The sequence below is a fragment of the Heloderma suspectum genome, chromosome 5, assembly GCF_057233095.1.
Source record: "Heloderma suspectum isolate Gila_16-S chromosome 5, 16-S_ref, whole genome shotgun sequence".
In the NCBI taxonomy this organism is placed as follows: Eukaryota; Metazoa; Chordata; class Lepidosauria; order Squamata; family Helodermatidae; genus Heloderma; species Heloderma suspectum.
Window position 1 is genome coordinate 4125487 of NC_139462.1, and position 25776 is coordinate 4151262.

The following is a 25776-nucleotide window of genomic DNA, read 5'->3' on the forward strand; positions in this document are numbered from 1 at the left end:
TTCATTATGAGTTGGAGCCATGTTCTCATGAAGAAGCTGACACAAGAATTCTGTTACATGTGAAAGAAGCCAGCCAACATGGACACAAGTCAATTATCTTTTGGACAGTAGACACAGATGTCGTGGTCCTATCATAATCCATTTTCAGTGCTTTATAAGTCAATCTGCTGTGGATTGCTTTTGGCATAGGGAAACATTTCCATTACATTACAGTGGTTTTAGTTTATAGTGCTCTTGGTGTGGGTAAGACAGCTGCTCTACCATTATTTCATGGACTCACAGGATGCAACACTAACTCATCCTTTGGAGGTCATGGAAAAAAAGTCTGTAGGGAAAACGCTTAATACTCTTCCTGAACTTACCCAAACATTTAAATTTTTGTCCCAACAACCCAAGACATAAAAGACTTAACCAATGATTTAGAAACACTTGCTGTCCTATTAACAGATGACAAAGAAAAGGCAGAAGTGCTCAATTCCTACTTTGGCTCAGTCTTCTCCCAAAAGAGCGTCTATGACACCTCACCCCCCCTCCCCCCCGGCAAAGGCAAAGTACAGGCTGAAGAGGCAGGATTGCAGCTTGAGATCGATAGGCATATGGTCAAGGAACGCCTAATTACTTTGAATGAGTTCAAATCTCCAGGGCCAGATGAACTGCATCCTAGAGTAAGAAAGGAACTGGCAGAAGAACTCTCAGAACCATGGCTATTATCTTTGAGAAATCATGGAGGACGGGGGAAGTGCCAGATGACTGGAGGAGGGCTAATGTTGTTCCTATCTTCAAAAAGGGTAAAAAGGAGGAACCTGGGAACTAAAGACCAGTCAGTCTGACATCAATCCCTGGGAAAATTCTGGAGCAGATAAAGCAATCCATCTGGAAGCACCTTGACAACAATGCAGTGATTACTCGAAGTCAACATGGATTTGTCAAGAAATGATCTCATTTTTTGATCAGGTCACCTCCCTTGTGGACTATGGGAATGCTGTCGACATAATATACCTCGACTTCAGCAAAGCTTTTGACAAAGTTCCCCATGATATCCTGATGAGCAAACTAGCTCAAAGTGGGCTAGATGAAACAATGATCCGGTGGATCCACAGCTGGCTACAGAATTGGACTCAAAGAGTGCTTATCAATGGGATCTTCTCAAACTGGGGAGAGGTAACGAGCGGGGTACCACAGGGCTCAGTCCTGGGCCCAGTGCTCTTCAACAGTTTTATTAATGACTTGGAGGAGGAGGTACAGGGAATGCTGATCAAATTTGCAGACGACACAACTTTGGGCATGATAGCTAATACTCTGGAAGATAGAAACAACATTCAAAGTGATCTTGATAGACTGGAGCGCTGGGCAGAAAACAACAGAATGACATTTAATACAGATAAATACCAGGTTCTGCACTTAGGAAAAAGAAACCAAATGGACAGTTACAGGATGCGGGAGACGTGGCTCAACCACACTACAAGCGAGAAGGATCTTGGAATTGTTGTCAATCACAAGCTGAATATGAGCCAACAATGTGACGTGGCTGCAAAATAGGCAAATGCTCTTTTGGGCTGCATTAATAGAAGCATAGTTTCCAAATCCCGGGAAGTACTAGTTCCCCTCTACTCAGCACTGGTCAGGCCTCATCTGGAGTACTGTGTCCAGTTCTGAGCACCGCACTTCGACTTGGAAACCTATATGGACAAATGTTCCTGAAGCTTCTGCAATATGTAAGGAATTATTAAACTGTTCATGTAAGAACTGCAATACCAGCCAGTGCAAGTGCAAAAAAGCATTACTAAAATGTACAATGCTGTGCAAGTGCAGTAATTGTGAAAACACTGATGTGTTTGAAAAGTAAAGAAAACATGTAGTTCACAGCCAATACAATGAAACCTATTTACTTCACAAACCAATGAACGAGATGTCCCTGATTTATTAACAATGTTAAATGAAAATTATATTAGTTATTTACATTGATTAATGTTTAATTGTAAAAATGCATGCTTTTTTAAACAAATAAGCTATTAAATAAATCAATAAGAAAATTCAAAGTTTTATTTATGGCCATTTTTATATAGTTGCCATAAATGGCTGCCATTTTGAAAATGGGGCCATGATGTTTGGGCCCTATCTCAAAAATTAATCTTACATATGTGTAGAGCACTTACGGAAAGTTTCATGTTTTTACTGAAATGCATGGTTTCCCCGCTATCTGCCCACTAAGTAATCCAGTCATAACCTAACCAGTGCTTGAACCATAGTGGCTGTGGTTCATGTCATACCCGCCAAAGTCTTCAAAATCCAAGGTGCAATGACAGGGCCCAGTTCTGGCCCATCTGCTCACCTGTATACAGGCTACACATATATACAACCTACTCAGAAGTTGTGGTCCAGTGTAATGCTCCCCCCCCCCCACTGCCCCACAGTCACAAAAAGAGATTATAGAACAGGGGTGGGGAACCATGTTTTGTCCCGAGGGCTAGAGTGCCCCCAGTGAAACCTTCCAGGAGCTACACGACAGCTGTGGGTATGTTCAGAGCCCAAACTGGACATAGCCATCCCACTCTCTCACACAAATAGTCACACACACACCCACACCCACACCCACACACACCCCTAGAGCAGCTCTCACTTCACTGCTGCAGTGGTGAAGAGAGCTGATCCTTCAGGAACCAGCCTTTCAAGGTGCTCCTGGGATTTCGAAATGCTGACTCCCAAGGAAGCCAGCTCCACACATCCTGACAGAAAAAGATGACAGGTGCACAGAGCCTTTATAGGGGCGGGGTGGGGTGTATAGGAGCTGAGGAATATGGCATTTCTCTTAGTTACAAAGGCTGGGCGGTGAAGTTAATGAACTACAGCAGGTGAACTAATTTAGCTATTATATCTAAAAGAAAAATACTACAGTAAATAATGCTAAAACCAAGGTGGCTGTCCTTGGAAGAATACCCCCACGCACAGACGGTTTGCAGTTAGAGTGCAGTTTAACCAGAAACATTATTGGAAGAGGTATTAAAAACAAAGCTGTCTACTTCTAAAAGCCCCTCAATTTCACCCACAGTAAGGTATTTAGACAAAAAAAGATGTCCCAAATAATGACCCAGGTTGCCATGGTTAACAAACCATGTGTTCTTTGTGAGCGCGTGGGAGCAAGCGAGCATCATGGTTCCTGCTGGTTCACATGCATCCACTTTCCAAAACCTGTTTTGTTGTTGGATTGAAGCTCCGGGTTGTTTGACCCTAAACAATATCTACCTAAAAAAAATTCTAGGCCACCCTTAAGGGTGGAACCCTCTCAAGACAGTGTATAACAACTGATCAAATATATCTGATGAATTGTTTTACCCCATCAGGATGGTCATGGGATGTGGGAAGTGAAAACGGAACTGTTCCTGCATGGTCATCTGGAATCTAAGACTGCAATCCTACACACATTAACTTGGGAGTCTTAAATATGATTTTGCATTTTGTTATTATTAGCCACCTGGTGCAATATTTTTTGTGGAAAGGCAGGATATAAATTTAATAAATAAAGCCATGAGCCTGAAGTACATGTGGCCTCTACAAAGGATAAATAAAATGATAATTCAAGATTCTTAGGGTTCGAAGATGAGCTGTATGAGAGAGAAATGCTGTCTCTTCCACTGTATCAGAGCAAGCACATTGGTGGACAACTTTGGGAAACCTTGTTTAACCCTCACAACTTGTTCAACCATTGCGGAACCCACGCTCGCTGGGTTTGCACAACACAACAACCTCCGAGTGGGGGCTGCATATGCAAGGTGGTGCATGCAGGCACCACAGCTCATCATGAGTTAAATAACCCAGGACAAGCTGCAGCATGTCATCCAAACCCAATCAATGTCAGTAGCCATTAGGTTGAAGCCAACAGGAGTACCCCCCCCCCCCGCAACAAAACAAAGCTACAAACACTTTTTATGACCCTATCTCAGGCTCCTACCTTTCTCGGGCTTTTCGGAAGATTGCGACGGTGTTGCCTCACTGCAGATCTCTAAATTTGTGTCAGGAAATGGGTCAGGATTCTGTGTGGGCACTTCAGATCCTGTGTCCAGTTCTTCAGCTACTGCAGTCTGACTGTCCCCCATGGTAACTCCCATGTCTGGGAAAGGCATCTGCACATCCTCCCCTGTTTCCTCCTCCTTCAAAGTGGATGCTGAGCTTCCCTCAACTTCCATTTCAGTTGCTTCAGCCACAGCACCCTCTGCTTGGCTCTTTGGCTCTGTTCCAAAAGAAATCTCAGGTGGCTTAGTAGCTCTTTCCAAAATCTAAGTTCTGGCTGCAATGCTGAATGGATGTTGTATTATTAATGGCTCATGATTAGTAAAGACTGATCAATACCAAACCTAAGCAGATTAAGCACTAAAATATTTAGTTCCATGCAGAGTAGCAGACTTCAAATTGCAGTCTTCTCTTCTGGTCATTTTGACATCAGAAAATTTTCCAAATTCTGTTTAAAAAAACTCCCCTAATTCTATTCACAGAATTCTGCAGGTTAAGATCCGCATTTATGTCACTGCATTCTGCTTTCAGAACGCTTAGTACATGCTCTCATTCTCACCTTGGCATATTCTAAGTTTGAAGAGAAAAAGGTAACAGACAGACTCAGTTTGCACTATCATCGTAGCCCACTGTGGCATGTTTAAGCCACGGTGGGCTGCGGTGTGTACTGGGCAGTTTTTGAATATTCAAGCCGTGGCTTGTCATGCGATCCAAGCCCAGGCAGCGGGGGTTCTGCAAGGGTTAAACAACCCTCGCATAAACCTAGAACAGGCCATGGGTTATGTCGGGGTTGTTTTACTTTTCCACAACCCTTGCCGCCCAGGCATAACAAGCCACGGCTTGAATATTCAAAATGGCTGCCCACAACAGCACACACCAGAGCCCACCATGGCTTAAATGCGTGCTCTGTCTAATCGTGTGAACCAGCCCAAAGAGAGGGCATGGAGTATGACTGAAGTGGCTAATAAGCACTGACAACCCACTGGAAGGTTGGGTTTAGCCACGAGGGAGAGGCCCTAGCTCAGTGGCCAATCACATGCTTTGCATGCAGAAGATCCTAGGTTCAGTCTTTGGCATCTTCTGCTAAAAGGATCTCAGTTAGCAAGACTGGGGAAGACTCTCTCTCCCTCAGACCTTGGAGAACTACTGCCAGCTGAAGTAGACCGGACTGGGCCACAGTGACCCTGCTGTCAATCTCATAGTTTTGGTTTGCCTTAACTGAGAAAGGAAGTCACCTTCTGAATTCATGCCAATCCCTTGCAATCAGCATGATACAGAGTGAACTAACCACTGAGAGGGCCAATGGGGCACACCTATATTTTTTTCAGGATACTTCTGTCCTTCCTATGTACCTCATACAGCACATCACTCTGTCTCAGTCCTAGATTTGGGATGTCTGTGGATATTACTGTATGAGACAACCATTTTCAGATTGTTTTTAGTTAGCCCTAGTGAACCCATTTCCTAGAAGCACAGGGCTGATGTTTTTAATGTTAACTTCAACTGGTGCAAGATGCACCCACTCTGTGTCGGTGGGAACTAGGCAGTCAGATCATGCGATACCTGCATTACACCAGTTGCTGGTGCCTGTCAGATGTGTTGGGCTACAGTCTGTTTCCCGCCTCCCAGCTGAGCAGAGCAGAGCAGAGCAGAGGAAGCTGCTCCAGCTAGTCTAGGGACTATAAAAGCAAGCAAGCTCCCAGAGAGCGAGTGATCAGAGCGAGCGAGCAGGGAGAGCAAACAGGAGTTGGCCAGGGGAGCTTGGCAGGGGAGGTCTTTAACATTTTTTTAACATTTTTTTACTTTATTTTTCTTGTAACACACACTTCCATACCAGTGGGACTCTGTTTTTAACCTCCAGTGAGTAAAGGACCAGGCACAGGCTACTCTAAAACAATCAGAAAGCTGGACACAAAAAGGGAAAAGAGGCTATGGAAGGACAAGACTCTCCAGTGGTGGTGACCTGCAAGGTTTGTGCAATGATTGTTTTCTTGCCTGAGAACAACATGGCCTACACCTGCAACAAGTGCAAGTAGATCACGCTGCTCGAAGAAAAAGTAAGTGGACTGGAGTGGCAACTGTCGACCCTCCAGGGAATAAGAGAACACGAAGAGTTCTTGGACAGAATGCTGGAACTACAGCAGCAAAGTGAAGACCAGAAGCTTGAAAAGCAACAGCAAGCTGAGGCAGAAGAGAGAAATGCTGAGGTGAGGAAAAATGCAGTAGAGGATACCCCTTGGAAAAGGGTGACAGGAGAAGAACTAGAAGCCATTATACACCAGCGGAAGCATTGGAACTGGGGAACTGTTTTCAGGTACTTGAGGATGAGACTGGAGGATAGCCTGCAGAGGAAGAATAACAGGGGAACTTGCATGAGAGTGAGCAAGAGGCTGAAGGTCAGTCAAGCAGAGGTGATGAAACCAAGGCCTACAGCAACAAGAAGAGAAGAGTAGTAGTGGTGGGAGACTCCTTGCTGCATGGGATCGAAACCCAAGTATGTCGCGAAGACACATGGACTCGCCAGGTATGCTGTCTCCCGGGAGGACGGATTAGAGACGTGACTGAAGTGTTGCCTGCACTCATAAAGCCCACTGACAGGTATCCCTTTCTTCTCATCTATGTGGGAACAAATGATACTGCCAAGCAGAGTTAGGAAGAAATCACTTTGAAGTGATTTCAGACTTCGAAGCTTTGGGAAGGAAACTCAAGAACTTTGGGGCCCAGATAGTTTTCTCATCCATCCTTCTATTAGTTAGAAGAGGGATAGAAAGGGAAAGAAAAACACTCCGGGTGAATGGCTACGAAGGTGGTGCTGACAAGAGAGATTTGGATTCTGGGACCACGGGCTATACTTCCCGGAAGATGGACTGTTGGCAAGGGACAAGTTGCACCTCACAAAGGATGGGAAGAATGTGTTTGGCCACAGCATGAAGAACTTCATCAGAAGGGCTTTAAACTGAATCCTATGGGGAAGGGAGATGTAAAGTTGGGGGTTAACAATGGATGAAGGCTCATGCACCGCAACGGAGAGAACAGCTCTAATAACACCCAATAACAGTCTTCACAAACATGTAGGAAGAAAGCCAGACTATGAAGCACATAGCCTTCAATGTCTATACACTAATGCCCAGAGTATGGGAAACAAACAGAACGAACTTGAACTCTTAATACAGGAGGGAAATTATGACTTGAAAGGTGTAACTGAAACTTGGTGGGACAACTCCCATGACTGGACAGCAATTGAAGGATATAACTTGTTCAAAAAGAACAGGAGGAACAGAAAGGGAGGTGGGGTTGCACTATCTGTTAAAAATACAAATCTCTGCACAGAAATACAGGAGTAGCCCCATCGAGAGCATCTGAGTTAAAATAAATGCAGCAAAGAATAAAAGGAACCTGGTGGTCGGAGTCTAAAAGACAGAGGAAAGAAATTGTCATTCATTAAATAAGGATGGCAAAATGATAACAGAGGACAAGGAAAAGGCAGAAGTGCTCAGTTCCTACTTTGGCTCAGTCTTCTCCCCAAAGAGCGTCTATGGACACACACACACCCCCCCCGTGGCAAAGGCGACGTACAGGCTGAAGGGGCAGGATTGCAGCTTGAGATTGATAGGCATATGGTCAAGGAACACCTAATTACTTTGAATGAGTTCAAATCTCCAGGGCCAGATGAACTGCATACTAGAGAAAGAAAGGAACTGGCAGAAGAACTCTCAGAACCACTGGCTATTATCTTTGAGATATCATGGAGGACGGGTGACGTGCCAGATGACCAGAGGAGGGCTAATGTTGTCCCTATCTTCAAAAAGGGTAAAAAGGAGGAACCTGGGAACTACAGACCAGTCAGTCTGACATCAATCCCTGGGAAAATTCTGGTGCAGATGATAAAGCAATCCATCTGTAAACACCTTGACAACAGAGCAGTGATTACTCGAAGCCAACATGGATTTATCAAGAACAAATCCTGCCAGACGAATCTGATCTCATTTTTTTATCAGGTCACCTCCCTTGTGGACTATGGGAATGCTGTCGACATAATATACCTCGACTTCAGCAAAGCTGATATCTTGATGAGCAAACTAGCTCAAAGTGGGCTAGATGATACAACGATCCGGTGGATCCACAGTTGGCTACAGAATTGGACTCAAAGAGTGCTTATCAATGGGATCTTCTCAAACTGGGGAGAGGTAACGAACAGGGTACCGCAGGGCTCAGTCCTGGGCCCAGTGCTCTTCAACAGTTTTATTAATGACTTGGAGGATGAGGTACAGGGAATGCTGATCAAATTTGCAGATGACACAACATTGGGCGGGATAGCTAATACCCTGGAAGACAGAAACAAAATTCAAAGTGATCTTGATAGACTGGAGTGCTGGGCTGAAAACAACAGAATGAAATTTAATACGGATAAATGCCAGGTTCTGCACCTAGGAAAAAGAAACCAAATGCACAGTTACAAGATGGGGGAGACGTGGCTCAACAGCACCACAAGCGAGAAGGATCTTGGAATTGTTGTCGATCACAAGCTGAATATGAGCCAACAATGTGATGTGGCTGCAAAAAAGGCAAATGCTATTTTGGGCTGCATTAATAGAAGCATAGCTTCCACATCCCGGGAAGTACTAGTTCCCCTCTACTCTGCACTGGTTAGGCCTCATCTGGAGTACTGTGTCCAGTTCTGGGCACCACACTTTAAGAAGGATGCAGACAAACTGGAGAGGGTTCAGAGGAGGACAACGAAGATCAGGGGACTGGAAACAAAGCCCTATGAAGAGAGACTGAAAGAACTGGGCATGTTTAGCCTTGAGAAGAGAGGACTGAGTGGAGATAGGATAGCGTTCTTCAAGTACTTGAAAGGTTGTCACAGAGAGGAAGGCCAGGATCTCTTCTCGATCATCCCAGAGTGCAGGACTCAGAATAATGGGCTCAAGTTACAGGAAGCCAGATTCCGGCTGAACATCAGGAAAAACATCCTGACTGTTAGAACAATACGACAATGGAACCCATTACCTAGGGAGGTGGTGGGCTCTCCCACCCTGGAAGCTTTCAAGACGAGGCTGGACAGCCTTCTGTCAGGGATACTCTGACTCGGATTTCTGCAATGAGCAGGGGATTGGACTCAATGGTCTAGTAGGCCCCTTCCAACCCTACTGTTCTATGATTCTATGATCCTGTTGGTCATGCTGGGGAAGGCTCCTTTAAAGCTTCAAACAGTTTGGGGCCAAGTTATCTGCATGCGCTTTGAGATCACCATCAGAAGTCTTACTTATATGTTTTCATTGGTGGGCAACTCGGCTGGCAGGCACAAGGGATGGGATTTTTTTTGGCAATGGGCCCAAGTCTTTGGAATGCTGTGCCAATTGGGGAACATCAGGCCTCATCACCACAGATCTGTAAAAGGACTCTAAAGACTTGGATTTTATAGCGGTTGACTTCATTGTGTTTTTAGCTGCATTTATTGGATTTACTGTTTCTACTGGGCTAGAAATGATTTCATTAGTATTATTGCTTGTTCTCATTAGTAATTAATGTTAGCATTTGGTTTTGTTGCTTTGGAATTGTTATTTAAATGCTGGAAGCCATCTCTGAAGGGTTTTTACCCTAAAAGGCAGCTTACAAATAATTTAAATAAACCAAATAAATAGTATGCAACAATAACTGTTTGGTAACCCCTGCTACTTAAATGCCTAACCAATCAGAAAGGGCTCATACCGTCATCTAAACATGCTCATGTTGAGAGAGCTATGTTCTCCAGAACCCTAACATTAGTTATTTCTAAGAATGTTAGGATTCTGGTGGAACAGTTATAGAGGTTGTTCAGATTACCCGAATTACTAGAGCCATGCCACAGGTTGCTGTGCATTCCGAACTCAGTGTGCAGTGCAGGCATACTACATTTTCACCCACCCTACAACCCATCCTGCAGGCCGCTGGCTGCAGGGTGGATGACAATGCACTACACTCTTGCCGCATGCAAGGTTTGGATGACACGGCAACCCACAGCACGGGTAATTAGGGTAATCCCAGTCACGGGACCAGCAGGGGCAGAGGAAACAACCAACACTGCATCATTTCCCCCCACTGATTGTCTGAACCCAGACACAGAGAAGACTGTGCTACATCCCTGGATATCTGAGCCCAGGGCCAATATGACTGTTAATGGTAATTTCAGTGCAATCTCAGAGATCACAAATGGGACACAGGGATGGAAGCAGTCCCTAGCGCATGGGGTTCAAGTTACACAAGTCAACTGAGAGAAATGGCCCTTAAGGAGCATGTTACTAGAAAGTCTACATTGCTTTCTTTAGCATTCCAGACACATTCAGAGATCTGGTCTGAATGTGTCTAGAAAGCTGGAGAAAACAATGCAGACTTCCTAGTAACATGTTCCTTAAGGGCCATTTCTCTCAGTTAAGCTTGTGCTCAGTTCTTATGTATTTTCAGGAGCAGAGCCCGCTGCAAAGAGGAACAACTGAGTTGCTTTAATAAACCACCTGTAAGGAACTTCACAGTTATTACTCTTTCCATATGCTATGTATCATTAATATTACCAGGAGGCTGCTGATCCTCCTCCATATTACTCTTGTGTTCTGACCATCTTGTCTGGTTTAAGATTGGTTCTGCAGTTAGAGTGAGTGTGTGTGTGTGTTTCGTTTTAGTGTGTGTATTAAGACTAATTCAGTTCCTACCTGCTAATGGCTGCTCATAACCTGCTTCTGCTTCAGTTGTCTTGCTTGTTTTTTCTAAATCTTCTCCTCCTCCATTTGACCTGTTTGTTTTCTCTAAATCTTCTCCTCCTCCAGTTGACCGGCTTGTTTTCTCTAAATCTTCTTCTCCTCCAATTGTGTTGCTTTTCTCTAAATCTTCTCCTTCTCCAACTGTTTTGCTTATTTTCTCTAAATCTTCTCCTGCTTCATCCTTTTCTTGATCTACTAAGGTTATTTCCTGCCTGTTTATTTCTGCAGCTTCTGCAGTAGAGCTGTTCTTTTCAGAATCCTCAGTCTGAGCCTTAATTATTTCATTTCCTTCCAGCGGATCATCCCAATCACCCACTCTCTCTTCTAGTGGTGTACCATCTGGAATTCCAATTTCTTCCAGGTCAGCAGAAGATTCACCATCCTCTTCTGGTTCAGCAACTGGCATTATAATCTCTTTTTCTGGTACTGTTTTGGCATCCAACTCTTCCACATTTCTGCTGGCATAAGTGTCATCTTTTCCCTCTTCCTCATCCTCATCCTCACTGCCAACCTCATCTACAGTAACAAAGTTAAGATCTTCTTTGAGGCGATTAAATTCTTCCAGGAAGTCTTCATCATCTTCTGTCACCTCATCCAAAGTCACTAATGGCTGATCATCACTGTCTTCGTGGATCTCGTCCACTGTAACGAGAGTGCTAGGATCTTCTGGCATCTGAGAAGAAAGGAAATCTCCAGAATCCTCAACAATGTGCTTTTCATCTTCCCTGGGTTTTAAGGTCTCATCATCCTTGAAATGTGAAGGCTCATTTAGAGGTAGCTCTTCCACTTCTCCAATTTCATCTACAGTTACTAAAGCCTCTGCTTTAAGATCGGGATTATCCCCAGAAGTGAAGGCATCTTTAGCAGTAGGGTCTTCTTGCTCGGCATGAACAGCGGGGTCTTCTGGCTCAGATATCTCATCCAAAGTGACAAGTGACTGAGGATCTTTGATAACTTCATCAATCAGTTCCTCCTCCTCATTTACTTCATCAACAGTGACCAATGCCAGGGGATCTGGTATGGCTTCAAAGTTTGCAAGTTCTGCCAGGGCCATCCCACCCTCATCTTCTCCAATCTCATCCAATGTGACGAAAGAGAGCTCACTCTCAGCAACATGTGCAACCGAGGTCTTGTCCTTCTTTCTCTTTGAGCTGGGTTCGTAAGGCAGGGCTTTCCTTGCAAGATCCTTTCTTTTGCCTCTTGCAGGGTTTCTCCTGGGCTGTGAGGGAGAGTCCACTTCATCTATAACTTCATCCATTGTAACAAACTCATCCAAGTTAAATGGGGAAAGCTCCTCTTCCTACAAAAACAAAGACTCTGAGTGAACAAGAGAAGTTTATCAGAAGCAGGATGACAATAATCAAAATAAGTGCCGTGTAAGTCAAGAAAGCTGCAGAGGGAAATGGAAAGTTGCCATGGCTATCAGAGTCATTCTAAAGTGCCTTTGACTGTATCATGCAAATGCAGAGACTCCCTACTCTTCACCCTCTAAAGCTCCAAGCAATCTAAGAGGAAAAATAATATAGTAACTTTTTTTTCCTACCAAGTTACATACCTGTTACTTCTAAGAAACTACAATTTTGTCCATTGGAAAACTAGAATCTCTACTCCCCTTTTTCTCTAATACTGTTAATTGTACAGATTGGTTTGTTTTTCTCTCCCACCTCTATACAAGACACACAACCCTACTAATCCAACACCTAACCAGAACCAAGTAAAACTCATTCAATTGTATCAGTTATTCAAGTAAGAACTCAGAACAGGGGATGGGGGGAGAGATGGCTTTCACCTTGTTTCCCTCCATTAAGGAAATCAAGATTCAAAGTTCTGAGAGCTAATATCCTCAGGCTTCTCTGGTTGAGGTATTAGTCACCCATGTGCACTATACCTGACTTTTTCCTCAACAGGAAGTTGATATGAAAAAACATCCTTTCAAGAGCTCACTACGGAGAACTGTATTTTAGTTGCTCCTTGAAATGCTCGTAATTGCAACACTGTCCTCATTTGATTCCTCACCTCTTTTGGTTTTGTGTTGTTTTTGGAACTTCTTGTATTCCTCCCAGTAGATACCTGAAAAAAAGTTTTTAAAAGTGAGTGAAAAAATCAAAACAAGCACAATAATACATGACTCCCCTTTAAAGAGAGATGAAATTCATTACACACTAAGCAAGTTGATATCATGCCAATAATTCTTAAGGTCCAGGTATTGAGCGCATCAACTACATTGTGGATAACTTACATCTTTCCAGAAGCCGGTATGTGCAAAGCAGTCAGGATTCAACATAGGAGAAGCATCACCTCACAACAGAGGAGACAGCAACAGCAAGAGAAAGAATGAACAATACTTGCCCATTCAAAACTGCACCGCAAAGAGGTGACACTCTTACCCTTCAGATTTACCCAGAAGTTACCGTCCTTCAAATTTGTCCTGGTAAAACCTTTTCAAATTGTATCCCAGGTACCTAAAGGAACTGCATGGTGCCAAACTGCTTGTTGGCCCCACATAATGGAACAGTTTACAGGAAAGGGGCTGGGCTATCACCGCACCTCTGTTTCAAGATCTGGAAGAAGTGTCAACGTTAGTTACCAGCCAGTCATAATGAGCCAGCACTTTTGCCCTCCTCACCTTATTACTGCCGTTGTCTCGCTTCATGCTGGATGATCTATTCTCTCGCTCTCGGGTCTGCTTTGGGCTACCCTTAGTTTCCACTTGGGAGTCCTTGTCTTGCTGCGATGAGCTCTTTCCACTTCCTAGCTCAACAACAACAGAACTTATGTTCTGCTTAGATTTGCTGCTATCTGGCAAATTTGTCCTGTTTGTAGGCCTTTGCTGACTCGTTTCTTTTAATGCAGGTTTCTTCTCAGCACCCACTCGGCTCCTGGTTACAGGCTTCGTGGTAGTCTTCTGCTCCTCTTTTCTTCGTGTTGCAGCTCTTGTTCTTGATATATTTGGAACGGACATCAGAGCCTTTAGGATAGTTTTACTAACAGAAGTACCCTCCACACTGGGTGCTGAATCTGCTGTAAGCATACTAGTTTTACAGGATTCATCAGTTTCAGCTTGTCCTTGTCCTTTACTTGGCTGTGCCTTGGGTAGAATTTGTTCAGGACTCTCTTCATTTGCATTATTTTCAGGTTTCTCCTCCTTTACTGCTCCATCATTTGATACCCGCCCTTCAGGTTGCTTCTCTACAGTTGCCTGAGCGTTGGCCATTTGTAACTCAGGTTTCTCCTTTGTGGCTTCCTTAGTCTCCATCACTGTTGCCTTAGATTCCACCTCCATACTTGATTCAGTTGTGGGAAAGGGGCTCTCAGATTCCTTATCTATCATCACTTCACCCTTAATGGCAGGCATTTCTGCCACATTTATTGATGCTTCAGTACAGCCTGCTTCTGGAGTTATCAGCTTGTTATTTGATAGCAGGTCACCTCCTGACAGTTCCTCCACTAAACCTTCTGTAGAGTCCAGTGCAACTGCCTCAGGAACTACAGCAGGCAAGTCTTCTCCTTTCACTGTCATGCTAGAGTCTGCACCGATGTTTTCCACTTTGGTCATGCTATGCAATACTTCTGAGGGTTCATCAGCAGGAGTGGCTAATTCTTCACTTATGTTCCCTCCTGTAAATGTGGACACATTTCCCAGCAATTCAGCATTAGAGTTATCTGTGACTTTTTCTTCCTTCTCCAGTTCAGATGGCAAAGCAAGGACGTCTTCAGACTTTACTTCAGATGATTCCAGATCAATTGGAATAGTAGGTGTGGTTGTTGTTCCAACTTCAGCGTCCTCTTCTGACACTTCAGTTTTCACTGGTTTCGAAGCCACTTCACATACCATTTTCTCAGTATCCAAGTGTTCAGTCTCCACTTCTGGAACCTTAGCTTTCAAATTAGAACTGGGTTCTTCCTTGGCCTCAATGGGCTTTGCTGAAGGAACGGCAGATGGCTGCACCACTCCTGATCCTTCGGGAATTGTTTTCAAGTCAGGGCTAAATATATTTAAAAAAACAGAAGAAATCAAGCTATGTAGAGAACTCCACAGTTATCAATAACCTCTTGATGCCAACGGCTGGGATTTCCTGAAGCACTGGGAAATCTAACGTATCAACTAAACTGTCCTTAATATTGAGCCAAATGCTATTTTACCTTTCTTTCTATGCCACTTCAGCACAGTAGGCATCTTAAGTCATTTGAAGTGTTTCTCAGAAGGTACTATTCACTATACATGGGTGTCCTGTGGACCCTAGAGCTGGTAGGGTATGTTTAAGTTTAGGTCTGAAGACAGACAGAACACAGGTACACATAGAGAATGCATGACTCTGGTTCTGGATAAAACTAAGTTAAGGTTAGGACAGGAAATTTCCAGATAATTTATCCACTTTCCTTCAGTTCCACTTGAGAAATATGGACACTTAGTAGGCTGTTACCTATAGAACTGAAATGAATCAGGATAAGACCATAGGGAGTGGAAATATCCACACATTTCAGGTTTCTAACAGCTCCAAAAGTAATTTTGTGTAAGAAGACAACAGAATAGCACTTCATAGAGTATTTCCATTTATGAAGAAGTACATGACTTTTAAGAACATGAGAGCAACTCTGCTAGATCTGACCAAGGATCTACCTAGTCCAACTAGTTCTCAACAGTGGCCAGCCAGATGCCTCCTGGAAGCATACAAGCAGAGCATGAGGCAACATCACCCCATTTTCCTCTGATGTAATAATCTATAGATGGTGTTGGATGATTTCAAAGATGGAGTTGTAATCTTGCTTCGATGACCTAGGAAAGGATGGTGAGGTGTCACGTATCACTATAGTAGAAAGATGACCATGCACCAAATGTGGTGTTCTATATATTATTAGGTGAGAGTTGTCATTGTTCTTGGGATGTGGGGGGCACCACCACAAAAACTCAAAACTAACAAAATGAAGACAGTTGTGTGAAATGTACTGCCGACTACAGAACCAAATAAAAGGGGAAGTGGACAGGAGGCAAATATTGGGTATAAACTATATATACCTTTGTGACAGTGACAAAAAAGCAGCCACCATAATCACCTCCTGAACTATGAGAACAGTGTCCTAACAAAGCAGGACCCATTCCAGAACACAGTGTCAAACAGGACTGCAAAGCTGTCAGATATATGCAAGAATGATGTACTCTCAATTGAGGATAAGACTTTCAACAGCCAAGCACAGAGAATGCAATTATAGGAAATGAAATTAGTGGAGTAAGTAGTGCAAGTGATGACGCACAGTGGATACGGTCCACGAATGAAGTGAACAAAAATAAAATCCCTCCAGCCTTTGGCAAATATAGCTGGGACCTTCCAGCTGTAGTTGATGATTCGATGTTCAACTTCAAGGCACTGGTGATATTACAGAATTCTAGGACGCCAAAAAAAAATTCCTGAGTAATACACAGTTACATGGTTTGGAGAGGCTGCTGCATGAATTTGGAACTGTACCTTAAATTGTGTTAGCAGCCATGCAAAGAAAAGGGGTCTAAACTGAAAATCTTCAAAATCAGCTTAAAATATGCATCCCTTTTTGGGGGCTTTCATCAGTCACAATAAAGCACAAAGAGGCGCTATGCATGTGCCTCTTTTCTGGTGAATTTAAGCAGGCAAATCACCAAATTCAGATTTACTTATGAAGTGTGGAAGTTAATGAAAGACTATTCAATGTCCTCAAACAAGAGGGAGCAATCTACCAGGAACAAGAAAAGCTATCCACACGATCTATCAATTATTGAAATGGAATTGGACTTAAGCAATTTATTCGGGAATGTAAGAGCCCCAGGACATTCTCTCAGACAAGAAATGCCTCTTGGTGGTTTGGGTTCTTCAGAAACCCAAAGGCATTTGACAAAGCTAGAGTTCATAACCAATAATAAAACTCTGTACAAAAGAGATGGAACTATGCAGGATCAATGATAAAGAGATGTGAAAAAACATTCTCTAAACAAGATGCAAGAATTTTTAAAAAGTCTCCTTGACTTAAGGAAGCCCCATAAAGCCGCACTTGAAAGGAATCACTCCACAACAGCATTTCTGCACTAAAGGCAGTTGTTGAAGTCTTGTGTCCTCTTCAGGCTACCGAGGAGCCTAATAGCAGGACAAGCCATGAAGAGCAAAGTAAGGCCATGCCGTATGGGAAGCAAAAGGGCCACACCCAGCTATTCTCCAGTCGAAGTTCAGTCGGTCTTCAGTCATCTTAACCTGGCTCTGGAAAAAAAACAGTTTGTGGAAACATGCCACCAAATCATGGAAGGAGGCGACCAGGGTCATTCAGACAAGCAAGTCCATCACCTCATCCAGAAGATGAAGTGATTAAATATATGTCATTTGTTCACACTGGCTAGCAACCAAGTGCTGAAAAGCATTTCAAGATTTCTTTAAGTATGTCTGATCAACCATAAAACCAGAAATATTGTTTCCATTTGTTCCCCAATATAGTAAGGCAAGGGAAACAAGGCAAAAGAAAAATCTACCTAATTTTTGTACTCTGTGGCTTGAAATATGTTCTTCTCATCGTATCTGTCCTTATACTACAATGTAAGGAACACGCTTTATAGCTGAACATAAAAATGATTCCATCATGAGCTTAAATCATTTGGTGAAGAACAAGTTTCGAAAATAACAATTTTGTTTGTATGTCTACCAACCATGGTGGTGTTTTCCTTACAGAGAACAGCTCTTGTACACAAGGCCAGAAATATGCAACAGGTTGACCCATATAGGAACCCTGAAAAACCACCCTTAACATGACTTCCCCAACTTAACCCAGAGGTGGTTATGCAAGTGCTTCCTTCTGATGCAATATATCAGGACAAAACTTTTACACACAAGCAAGGAGACGACTGGTTACCACTGCTGAATAGACTGGTGTTCTGCATACGCAAAGTGCATATATACCATATTAGAAATGTGTGTTATACTTCTGTTGCAGGTACATACCATCAATAACTAAGCAGGCTGAATGTGTGTACATCAGCACTTTAAAAAATGCCATTTTATTGGTTGTGAAATTGGATACATACAACCTGCTTAAAGCCTGTAGCATTATGAAGTAAAAAAAAAAACCCACAGGTGTAATTTTCAAGTGTAAGCAGAGTATATCTATTTTAACTACATCTGTAGGCTATGCAACTATGTAAACATCTTTAAGAAGAATCTAGGGAAGAGACTCGAGAGTCAGAAGTCACTTGGAGAACAAAAATATCCTTTTTCCACATACAGAAAATAAACCGTGCTCCCACATTAATTTATTCTCTACTGAAATAAAATTAATTCCAATACAGCCATTTAAATTTTGTGTTAACTCACCCATAGTTATATACTGTGTCGACACCTGTCAGGATGCATTACACATTTAGCATGTTCCTTGACATACTTTAAACTGTTATTGCTCTTTTCTGGCATCTGTTCTATTATACTCAAATAGCTTGAATATAGTCTCAAATAGCTTGAGTATAGTAGCCCAGTTGCACAGTCAAGTGTAAACTGCTTGGAAAACTGAATTGCATAATAAAAGGTTTTTAAAAGGCACTAATCTGATACTTGGAAAGAATCTGAAAGAGTTCTGAAAGCATCTAAATTAAAAAATAATCTGCTGGATACATACAATGACATATGTTATTGCAGCATATTAACTGAGATGTCATTTCTGTGTGCTCATCTGAACTGCAGAAACTCGGAAGACCTGAGTATGGTTCAGTTCACATCCCACTAAGGTCAATGGAAAAAGTCCCACTGATATTAATGGAACTGAACAGCATCCACACATTCAAAATGTATTTGTTGCCTTTAGTTGTTATTACTGTGTGACAAGTCCAAAACAGAGCAGAGGGATGAGGGGGATACAGACAGAATCAGTTGTTGCACATATTTCTTAACTCCTCTAAAGAAATCAGAATGCAGAGCTTACCATGGAGAGGAGAGGTGGAGAATCAGTTTATTTTGCTCATTCATGGATTTCTCTCTCTCTCTCTCTCTCACTCTCACACACACACACACACACACACACACCCCTCAGATGTTAATTTAAAAAAAACAACATACCTCTCCTTGCTTGGCTCTTGTTTTCTGACTTCCTTTCTTGTGACTTCAGCCTGTTTAAAAAAGAAGGCCAAATCTGAACGCTCAAAGTAATTCACAAGAAACAGCATACAAAAACACCTGCCCAAACACACACACACACACACACACACACACACACAAAGAATACTGCAAACAGAGGTTTTATACTGTCTCAATTTTCTGAACCCAAATTTTGTGCAAAGCAATAGAAAAAGGAATGAGGGTGAGAAGAAGAAATGGAGAACAGGGGAAATCATGTGTCACAACATTGCACCTTTTAATCATACAATTGCCACATTCTTGTCTATAAACTCTGTAAGTTGCCCCTGACTCTGGCCTAATTCCAACTTTCAAGTAAACTTCTAATTAGTCACTTCTCAATCAGCTTACACAGTGGTCATAAAGGCAATGAAGAGGGAAAGGAAAACCAATGACCATTAGCACCAAACATCCGCATCCAGGTTAATTCTTCATAGCCTGTCACAGCTGCAAACAGACTGAAAACGCACAAAGCATCTAACTAAAAAGCTGTTTAACCACTTACTGTCAAAGGTTCAATCTTTGGTGATCGCGAGAACGTCAACTGTGACTCTCCCAGTCTGTAAGGATACCTTTTCAGGAAGCGGCACATGGATGCAGCTGACTCAGCACTATCCAGCTGAAGAATTGCCTTGGAAGTTCAAATATACATTACATTAACATGGAAGTATAGAATTTGTTTAGCCAAATACATTGGTACACATCTGGCCTCTCCCCCAATTTCTAGGAGTCTGATGTTGTTCCTTAAAGACAGGGATGGCGGACACCTCCCTGTGCTACTGAGGGCTTGCAAGCCTTCACATCCCCTCCAACCAAAAGCAAAACAAAATACCTTGGCAAACTATGTGTTTACAGAAGGTGACAATAAGAGCCAACAGTAAACATAACAACAGTAAACACAACGAGAGCCAGTGTGGTGTAGTGGTGAGAGTGCTGGACTGGGACTCAGGAGATCCAGGTTCTAGTCCCCACTCGGCTATGAAGCTCACTGGGTGACTCTGGGCCAAACACTGACTCTCAGCCCAACCCACCTCACAGGGTTGTTATGAGGAGAAAATGGAGAGGAGGATCATGTACCTTGGGTTCCTTGCAAGAGGAAAGGAGGCGGGATATAAATATAATAAGTAAATAAACATTCACCTTGTTCTTATTTGTTATCACCATGTAGTGATCCACTCGTCCAAATCGAAGTCCAACACAAAGTATTTCGAGTTCTGAGTACCCTGCATCTGGCAAGTTGCCCAGATGCACAAACTGTGCATGAAGAGCTTCTGTATTCACCTAAGAAAAGGCATACATGCTAAGCAGTGACTTCCCAGCAGGTGGGTTTTGCTCAGGGTTTGATCAATCCCTGTGTCTGAGGTCAGGACAATATTTTTTTCACTACATCAGCCTGGCAAGTGACCCTGGGTGTTTTCTGCTTTCTCTGCAGCATGTGGGTTGGTTCACTTGCTTAAGCCTTCTGCCCTGTCTATCCTGTGGAAACCAGAGTCATGCTTCAGCTGCTCATTCCTGCTCTTGGTGTTGGCAATTCTGAGGCCTGTTGCTTCCGTCCAACTCTCTTCTAAAGGTCAGGACCATTATTGGTTATCATCAGTACAATATATTTATGGTATAATCAAGACAGGGGACTGTCCAGCACTACTACACTGAGCACAATAATTCAGTACCATGCTAAGCTTCCCACACCATTTTGTGTTGCATCCTCAACATATAGAATCATGTCCTGACAAAACAAAACAAGTGGCTGATATTTTATTGAGACTACTCAAAAATGCCCATTCTTTGCAAAGTACTGAAAAATCTAAAATTCACAAATCAAGGAACACAAGAGCTACTTCATTTATTCCCCCCACCCAACATCCTGAAGGCTCAAGCTGGGTAACAAGAACTAATTAATGATCCACTGGTAATGTCTCTGTTTCTTACCTTTGGATTGACATCTTTAATCATGGCAATAAATATAGCCTCCTAAAGAAGAAAGGACCATGAACATTTACTTAGTAAACTAGAGGATATGTCTACAGATTCATGAATTATACATAAATCACACCTATTTTGGTTGGATCTAGCTTTCACTTGTGCTCTGAATAGTTATTTCTTGAATTTTTCAGCCTTGGCCTTATTTTATGAATATGTTCCTCCCCCCACTTCTTCTCTCTGTACCACCCATGTGTGTCTGTGCACGTGTATGTATACACACATACACCTATCCACTGAGATCACCACTTCATGCATTTGATGAAGGGGGGCTCTGTCCCATGAAAGCTTTTGTTACAATAAACTTGTTAGTTTTTAAGGTACCACCAAATTCACAATATGCTACAGCAAATATGGCTTCTTTTCTGGTATGAATTTCCAATATCCATTTAAGCTAACAACTTTTCTGAACACACATTCATCTGGATAGTCAATTACCAGTGCTACCGACATTATGGTTGTCCAACTCCAGGAAGAATTCCCCAAGATAGTAATTCAATAAATATTCACTGGATAAACAGGCAGATATAGGCTCTGAGGACAGAACCTCAGATCATCCTATCTGGCATTACTGCCTCTAGGCATTACTGCCTCTAGTCTTGATATCAAGCCAGGTATGCTTAGCTAACACCACATCATGCAGAACTTTTGTCTGAAGAATGAAAAAAGTGAAGTACACCTAGAACCCCACAGGTGAGGAAGGAGAGAAAAGTGGCTCCAAATAGATAGCATTTTTCAGTTATTCTTAATAGTCCTGTTTACCAACCTGGTTTGTTAGATCCTTGAAATCAGGTACCAATGTAATGCATAGCTGGTTCTTTTCCACCCACATTGGAAAGCAGGTATAAAATTTCACCATGGAATCTGCAGATTTGCGACTTATCTCTATGTATGCCTTTTGAAAAAGAAGGAATCTCCATCAGCAGTCGGATGACATCCCTCTCCCAAATTACAGCAGTGTACAGAATTATCAGTGGTTTTCCAAGAACTTTAAGCAATACTAATTAACCAATGCAACAGGAAACATTTCCACTTTTCTGTTTGAATGCCCCGTGAGAATTGCTCATACCTTTTTATGCGAAGACACAATTAAGACATCTTTCACTTTTCCAAAGGGCTTGGTTAAGTTCGAAATCTCATCCAGACTTAGCCCTGACTCAGGCAAGCTAGAAATAACCACCACACACATGTCTTCTGCCTCCTGAAAAAGCAAAAAGGACACATCAGAATCTTTCATGTAGAGTTTCACATCACTTTTCCACTGTTTCTTACCTTCCTCAAACCCCAGCACAAATGAGAGAAATCCCTGCCTTGGTGTGTGGCTGCGACAGAGGGCTGGTTTGCACAATTATTTAAGCCATGGTGGGTTGCACTGTGTGCTGGCCACCCTTTTAAATATTCCAGCCACAGTGGGTGGTCACTGTGGCTGAATCCAGTGAGGGTGGCTTATGCAAGGGTTAAACCCTCACATACCCCATGGGCTGTTTTAGGGTTATACAAGGGTTGTTAAAACCTCACGTAAGCCACCCTTGCCAGCTTCACTTGATATAAGCCATGGTGACTGCCTGCCATGGCGTGAATATTCAAAAGGGTGGACTGCAGTGACCATGGGAGCCCGGTCAGAGTCTTCTCTTATTTGTGCTGAGGTATGGAGCTGATAATACTACTGTGGGCAATAATCCCTTAGAAGAAATGGAGTAGCACTCATAGTCAACAAAAGAGTGGGAAAAGCAGTACTGGGGTACAATCTCAAAAACGACAGAATGATCTCAGTACAAATCCAAGGCAAACCATTCAACATCACAGTAATTCAAGTCTATGCCCAACCACTGAGGCCGAAGAAGCTGAGGTTGATCGGTTCTATGAAGACCTACAACACCTTCTAGAACTAACACAAAAAAAAGATGTCCTCTTCATCATAGGAGATTGGAATGCTAAAGTAGGAAGTCAAGAAATCACCGGGATAACAGGCAAGCATGGCCTTGGTATACAAAATGAAGCAGGACAAAGGCTAAGAGAGTTTTGCCAAGAGAACACGCTGATCATAGCAAACATTCTTTTCCAACAGCACAAGAGACGACTCTACACATGGACATCACCAGATGGTCAATATCGAAATCAGATTGATTATGTCCTTTGCAGCCAAAGATGGAGAAGCTCTATACAGTCAGTCAAAACAAGACCTGGAGCTGACTGTGGCTCAGATCATGAGCTGCTGCTTGCAAAATTTCGGCTTAAATTGAAGAATGTAGGGAAAACCACTAAACCGTTCAGGTATGACCTAAATCATATCCCTTATGAATATACAGTGGAGGTGAGGAATAGATTTAAGGGATTAGACCTGATAGAGTGCCTGAGGAACTATGGATGGAGGTCCGTAACATTGTTCAGGAGGCAGCAACTCAATCCATCGCAAAGAAAAAGAAATGCAAGAAAGGAAAGTGGCTGTCTGATGAGGATTTACAAGTAGCTGAGGAAAGAAGGGAAGCGAAAAGCAAGGGAGAAAGGGGAAGATATATCCAACTGAATGCAGAGTTCCAGAGAAAAGCAAGGAGAGACAAGAAGGCCTTCTTCAATGAACAATGCAAAGAAATCGAGGAAACAATACAATGGGAAAGACTAGAGATCTCTTCAAGAAAATCGGAGATCTCAAGGGAACGTTTTGTGCAAATATGGGCATGATAAAGGTCAAAGAAGGCAGGGACCTAACAGAAGCAGATGAGATTAAGAAGAGGTGGAAAGAGTACACAGAAGAACTATACAGGAAAGATCTGAATGTCCCTGATAGCCATGATAGTGCAGTCACTGAACTTGAGCCGGACATCCTCGAGAGTGAAGTCAAGTGGGCCTTAGGAAGCATTACTAACAACAAAGCTAGCAGAGATGACAGTATTCCAGCTGAGCTATTTAAAATCCTAAAAGATGATGCTGTTAAAGTCATATTGTTAAACTCAATATGTCAACAAATTTGAAACACACAACAGTGGCCACAAGACTGGAAAAGGTCAGTTTACATTCCAATTCCAAAGAAGGGCAATGCCAAAGAGTGTTCAAACTACCGCACAATTGTGCTCATTTCACATGCCAGCAAGGTTATGCTCAAAATCCTACAAGCTAGACTTCAGCAGCATGTGAACCGAGAACTACCGGAAGTACAAGCTGGGTTTCGAAGAGGCAGAGGAACTAGAGATCAAATCGCCAACATTCACTGGATCATGGAGAAAGCAAGAGAATTCCAGAAAAACGTCTATTTCTGCTTCATTGACTACGCTAAAGCCTTTGAATGTGTGGATCACAACAAACTGTGGCAAATTCTGAAAGAGATGGGAGTACCAGACCACCTTACCTGTCTCCTGAGAAACCTGTACGAGGGTCAAGAAGCAACAGTAAGAACCAGACATGGAACAACCGATTGGTTCAAAATTGGGAAAGGAGTACGACAAGGCTGTATATTGTTGCCCTGCTTATTTAACTTACATGCAGAGTACATCATGAGAAACGCCGGGTTGAATGAATCACAGGTCAGAATTAAGATTGCTGGGAGAATTATCAACAACCTCAGATACGCAGACAATACCACCCTAATGGCAGAAAGCAAAGAGGATCTAAAGAGCCTCTTGTTGAGGGTGAAAGTGGAGAGTGCAAAAGCTGGTTTGAAACTCAACATTAACAAAACTAAGATCATGGCATCTGGCCCCATCACTTCCTGGCATAGAGAAGGGAAAGAAATGGAAGCAGTGACAGATTTTACTTTCTTGGGCTCCAAGATCACCGCAGATGGTGACTGCAGTCATGAAATTAAAAGACGCTTGCTCCTTGGGAGGAAAGCTATGGCACACCTAGACAGCATAGTAAGAAGCAGAGACATCACCTTGCCGACAAAGGTTCGTATAATCAAAGCTATGGTTTTCCCAGTAGCAACATATGGCTGTGAGAGCTGGACTATAAGGAGGGCTGAATGCCGAAGAATTGATGCCTTTGAACTGTGGTGCTGGAGAAGACTCTTACGAGTCCCCTGGACTGCAAGGAGGTCAAATCAGTCCATCCTAAAGGAAATCAACCCTGAATGCTCATTGGAAGGACAGATACTGAAGCTGAAGCTCAAATATTTTGGCCACCTAATGCGAAGAGAAAACCTCCTGGAAAAGACCCTGATGCTGGGAAAGATTGAAGGCAAAAGGAGAAGGGGACAGCAGAGGATGAGATGGCTGGATAGCATCACCGATGTAATGAATATGAACCTGAGCACACTCTGGGAGAGCGGAGGACAGGAAGGCCTGGCGTGCTCTGGTCCATGGGGTCACGAAGAGTCGGACACGACTTAACGACTGAACAACAACAATGGAGCTGATAAACAGCAGAGGAACTCATGCTTTATCTAAGCTTCTGCAGCCAAGTGAGCCCCTTCTTGAGCTCTCTGACAAGTATGAAGAGCAGTGAGGTCTCGCTGACTTAAGAGATGTGAAGGGCAGGGAGGATGATTCCCCCTCCATTCCCTCCACCGCAAATACTTTTTCCCATGTGAAGTTTGGAAATCCGGTGTCTGAACCTTTATTTGTTCCTATTTTTCAGATGGAAAAATGAAGATACATGGGCTCAGCAGTTTGCATCTCTCTCTCACACACATGGGGTTCATTCATGATTTTGCTTGTACAAAACTAAGGCAGTTCTATTTTTGAAGCTACAATCCTCTGTGTGTTTACCTGGAAGTAAGCACTACTAAACAGAGCAGGTCGTACTCTGAATAAAGATGCGTCAGATTGCTCTGCAAATTTTATAAATATGCGAAATAGTACAATTGTACATGCTAACCAAGTTATAAAATGATACATTTTATGTTGTTAAAGCAGCAAAATAAGTTTAGGTTTCCTAAGTGCTGCATAAATTTCAATTTCCCCCAGAAAGTTCAGTTTTTTCCCCAGAAAAGTCCCTGG

The 25776-nt window shown here is 42.8% G+C and overlaps 1 protein-coding gene across 4 annotated transcripts in view; it reads right to left on the minus strand.

Moving 5' to 3' along the window:
- ZNF638 (zinc finger protein 638) overlaps window positions 1-25776 on the minus strand; it is an 85777-nt gene that overhangs the window by 13775 nt on the left and 46226 nt on the right. For 3 of the 4 annotated variants that reach the window (XM_084855240.1, XM_084855238.1, XM_084855237.1), the window contains 10 exons: window positions 21912-22043; window positions 21609-21737; window positions 20792-20833; window positions 20003-20143; window positions 19368-19493; window positions 18806-18855; window positions 13372-14731; window positions 12762-12815; window positions 10698-12045; window positions 3950-4228 (listed from right to left, as the gene is read on the minus strand). In XM_084855240.1, the coding sequence (XP_084711366.1) occupies window positions 3950-4228; window positions 10698-12045; window positions 12762-12815; window positions 13372-14731; window positions 18806-18855; window positions 19368-19493; window positions 20003-20143; window positions 20792-20833; window positions 21609-21737; window positions 21912-22043 (3661 nt within the window). The remainder of the gene's footprint in view (window positions 1-3949; window positions 4229-10697; window positions 12046-12761; window positions 12816-13371; window positions 14732-18805; window positions 18856-19367; window positions 19494-20002; window positions 20144-20791; window positions 20834-21608; window positions 21738-21911; window positions 22044-25776) is intronic. The other variant, XM_084855239.1, reaches the window with a different exon arrangement.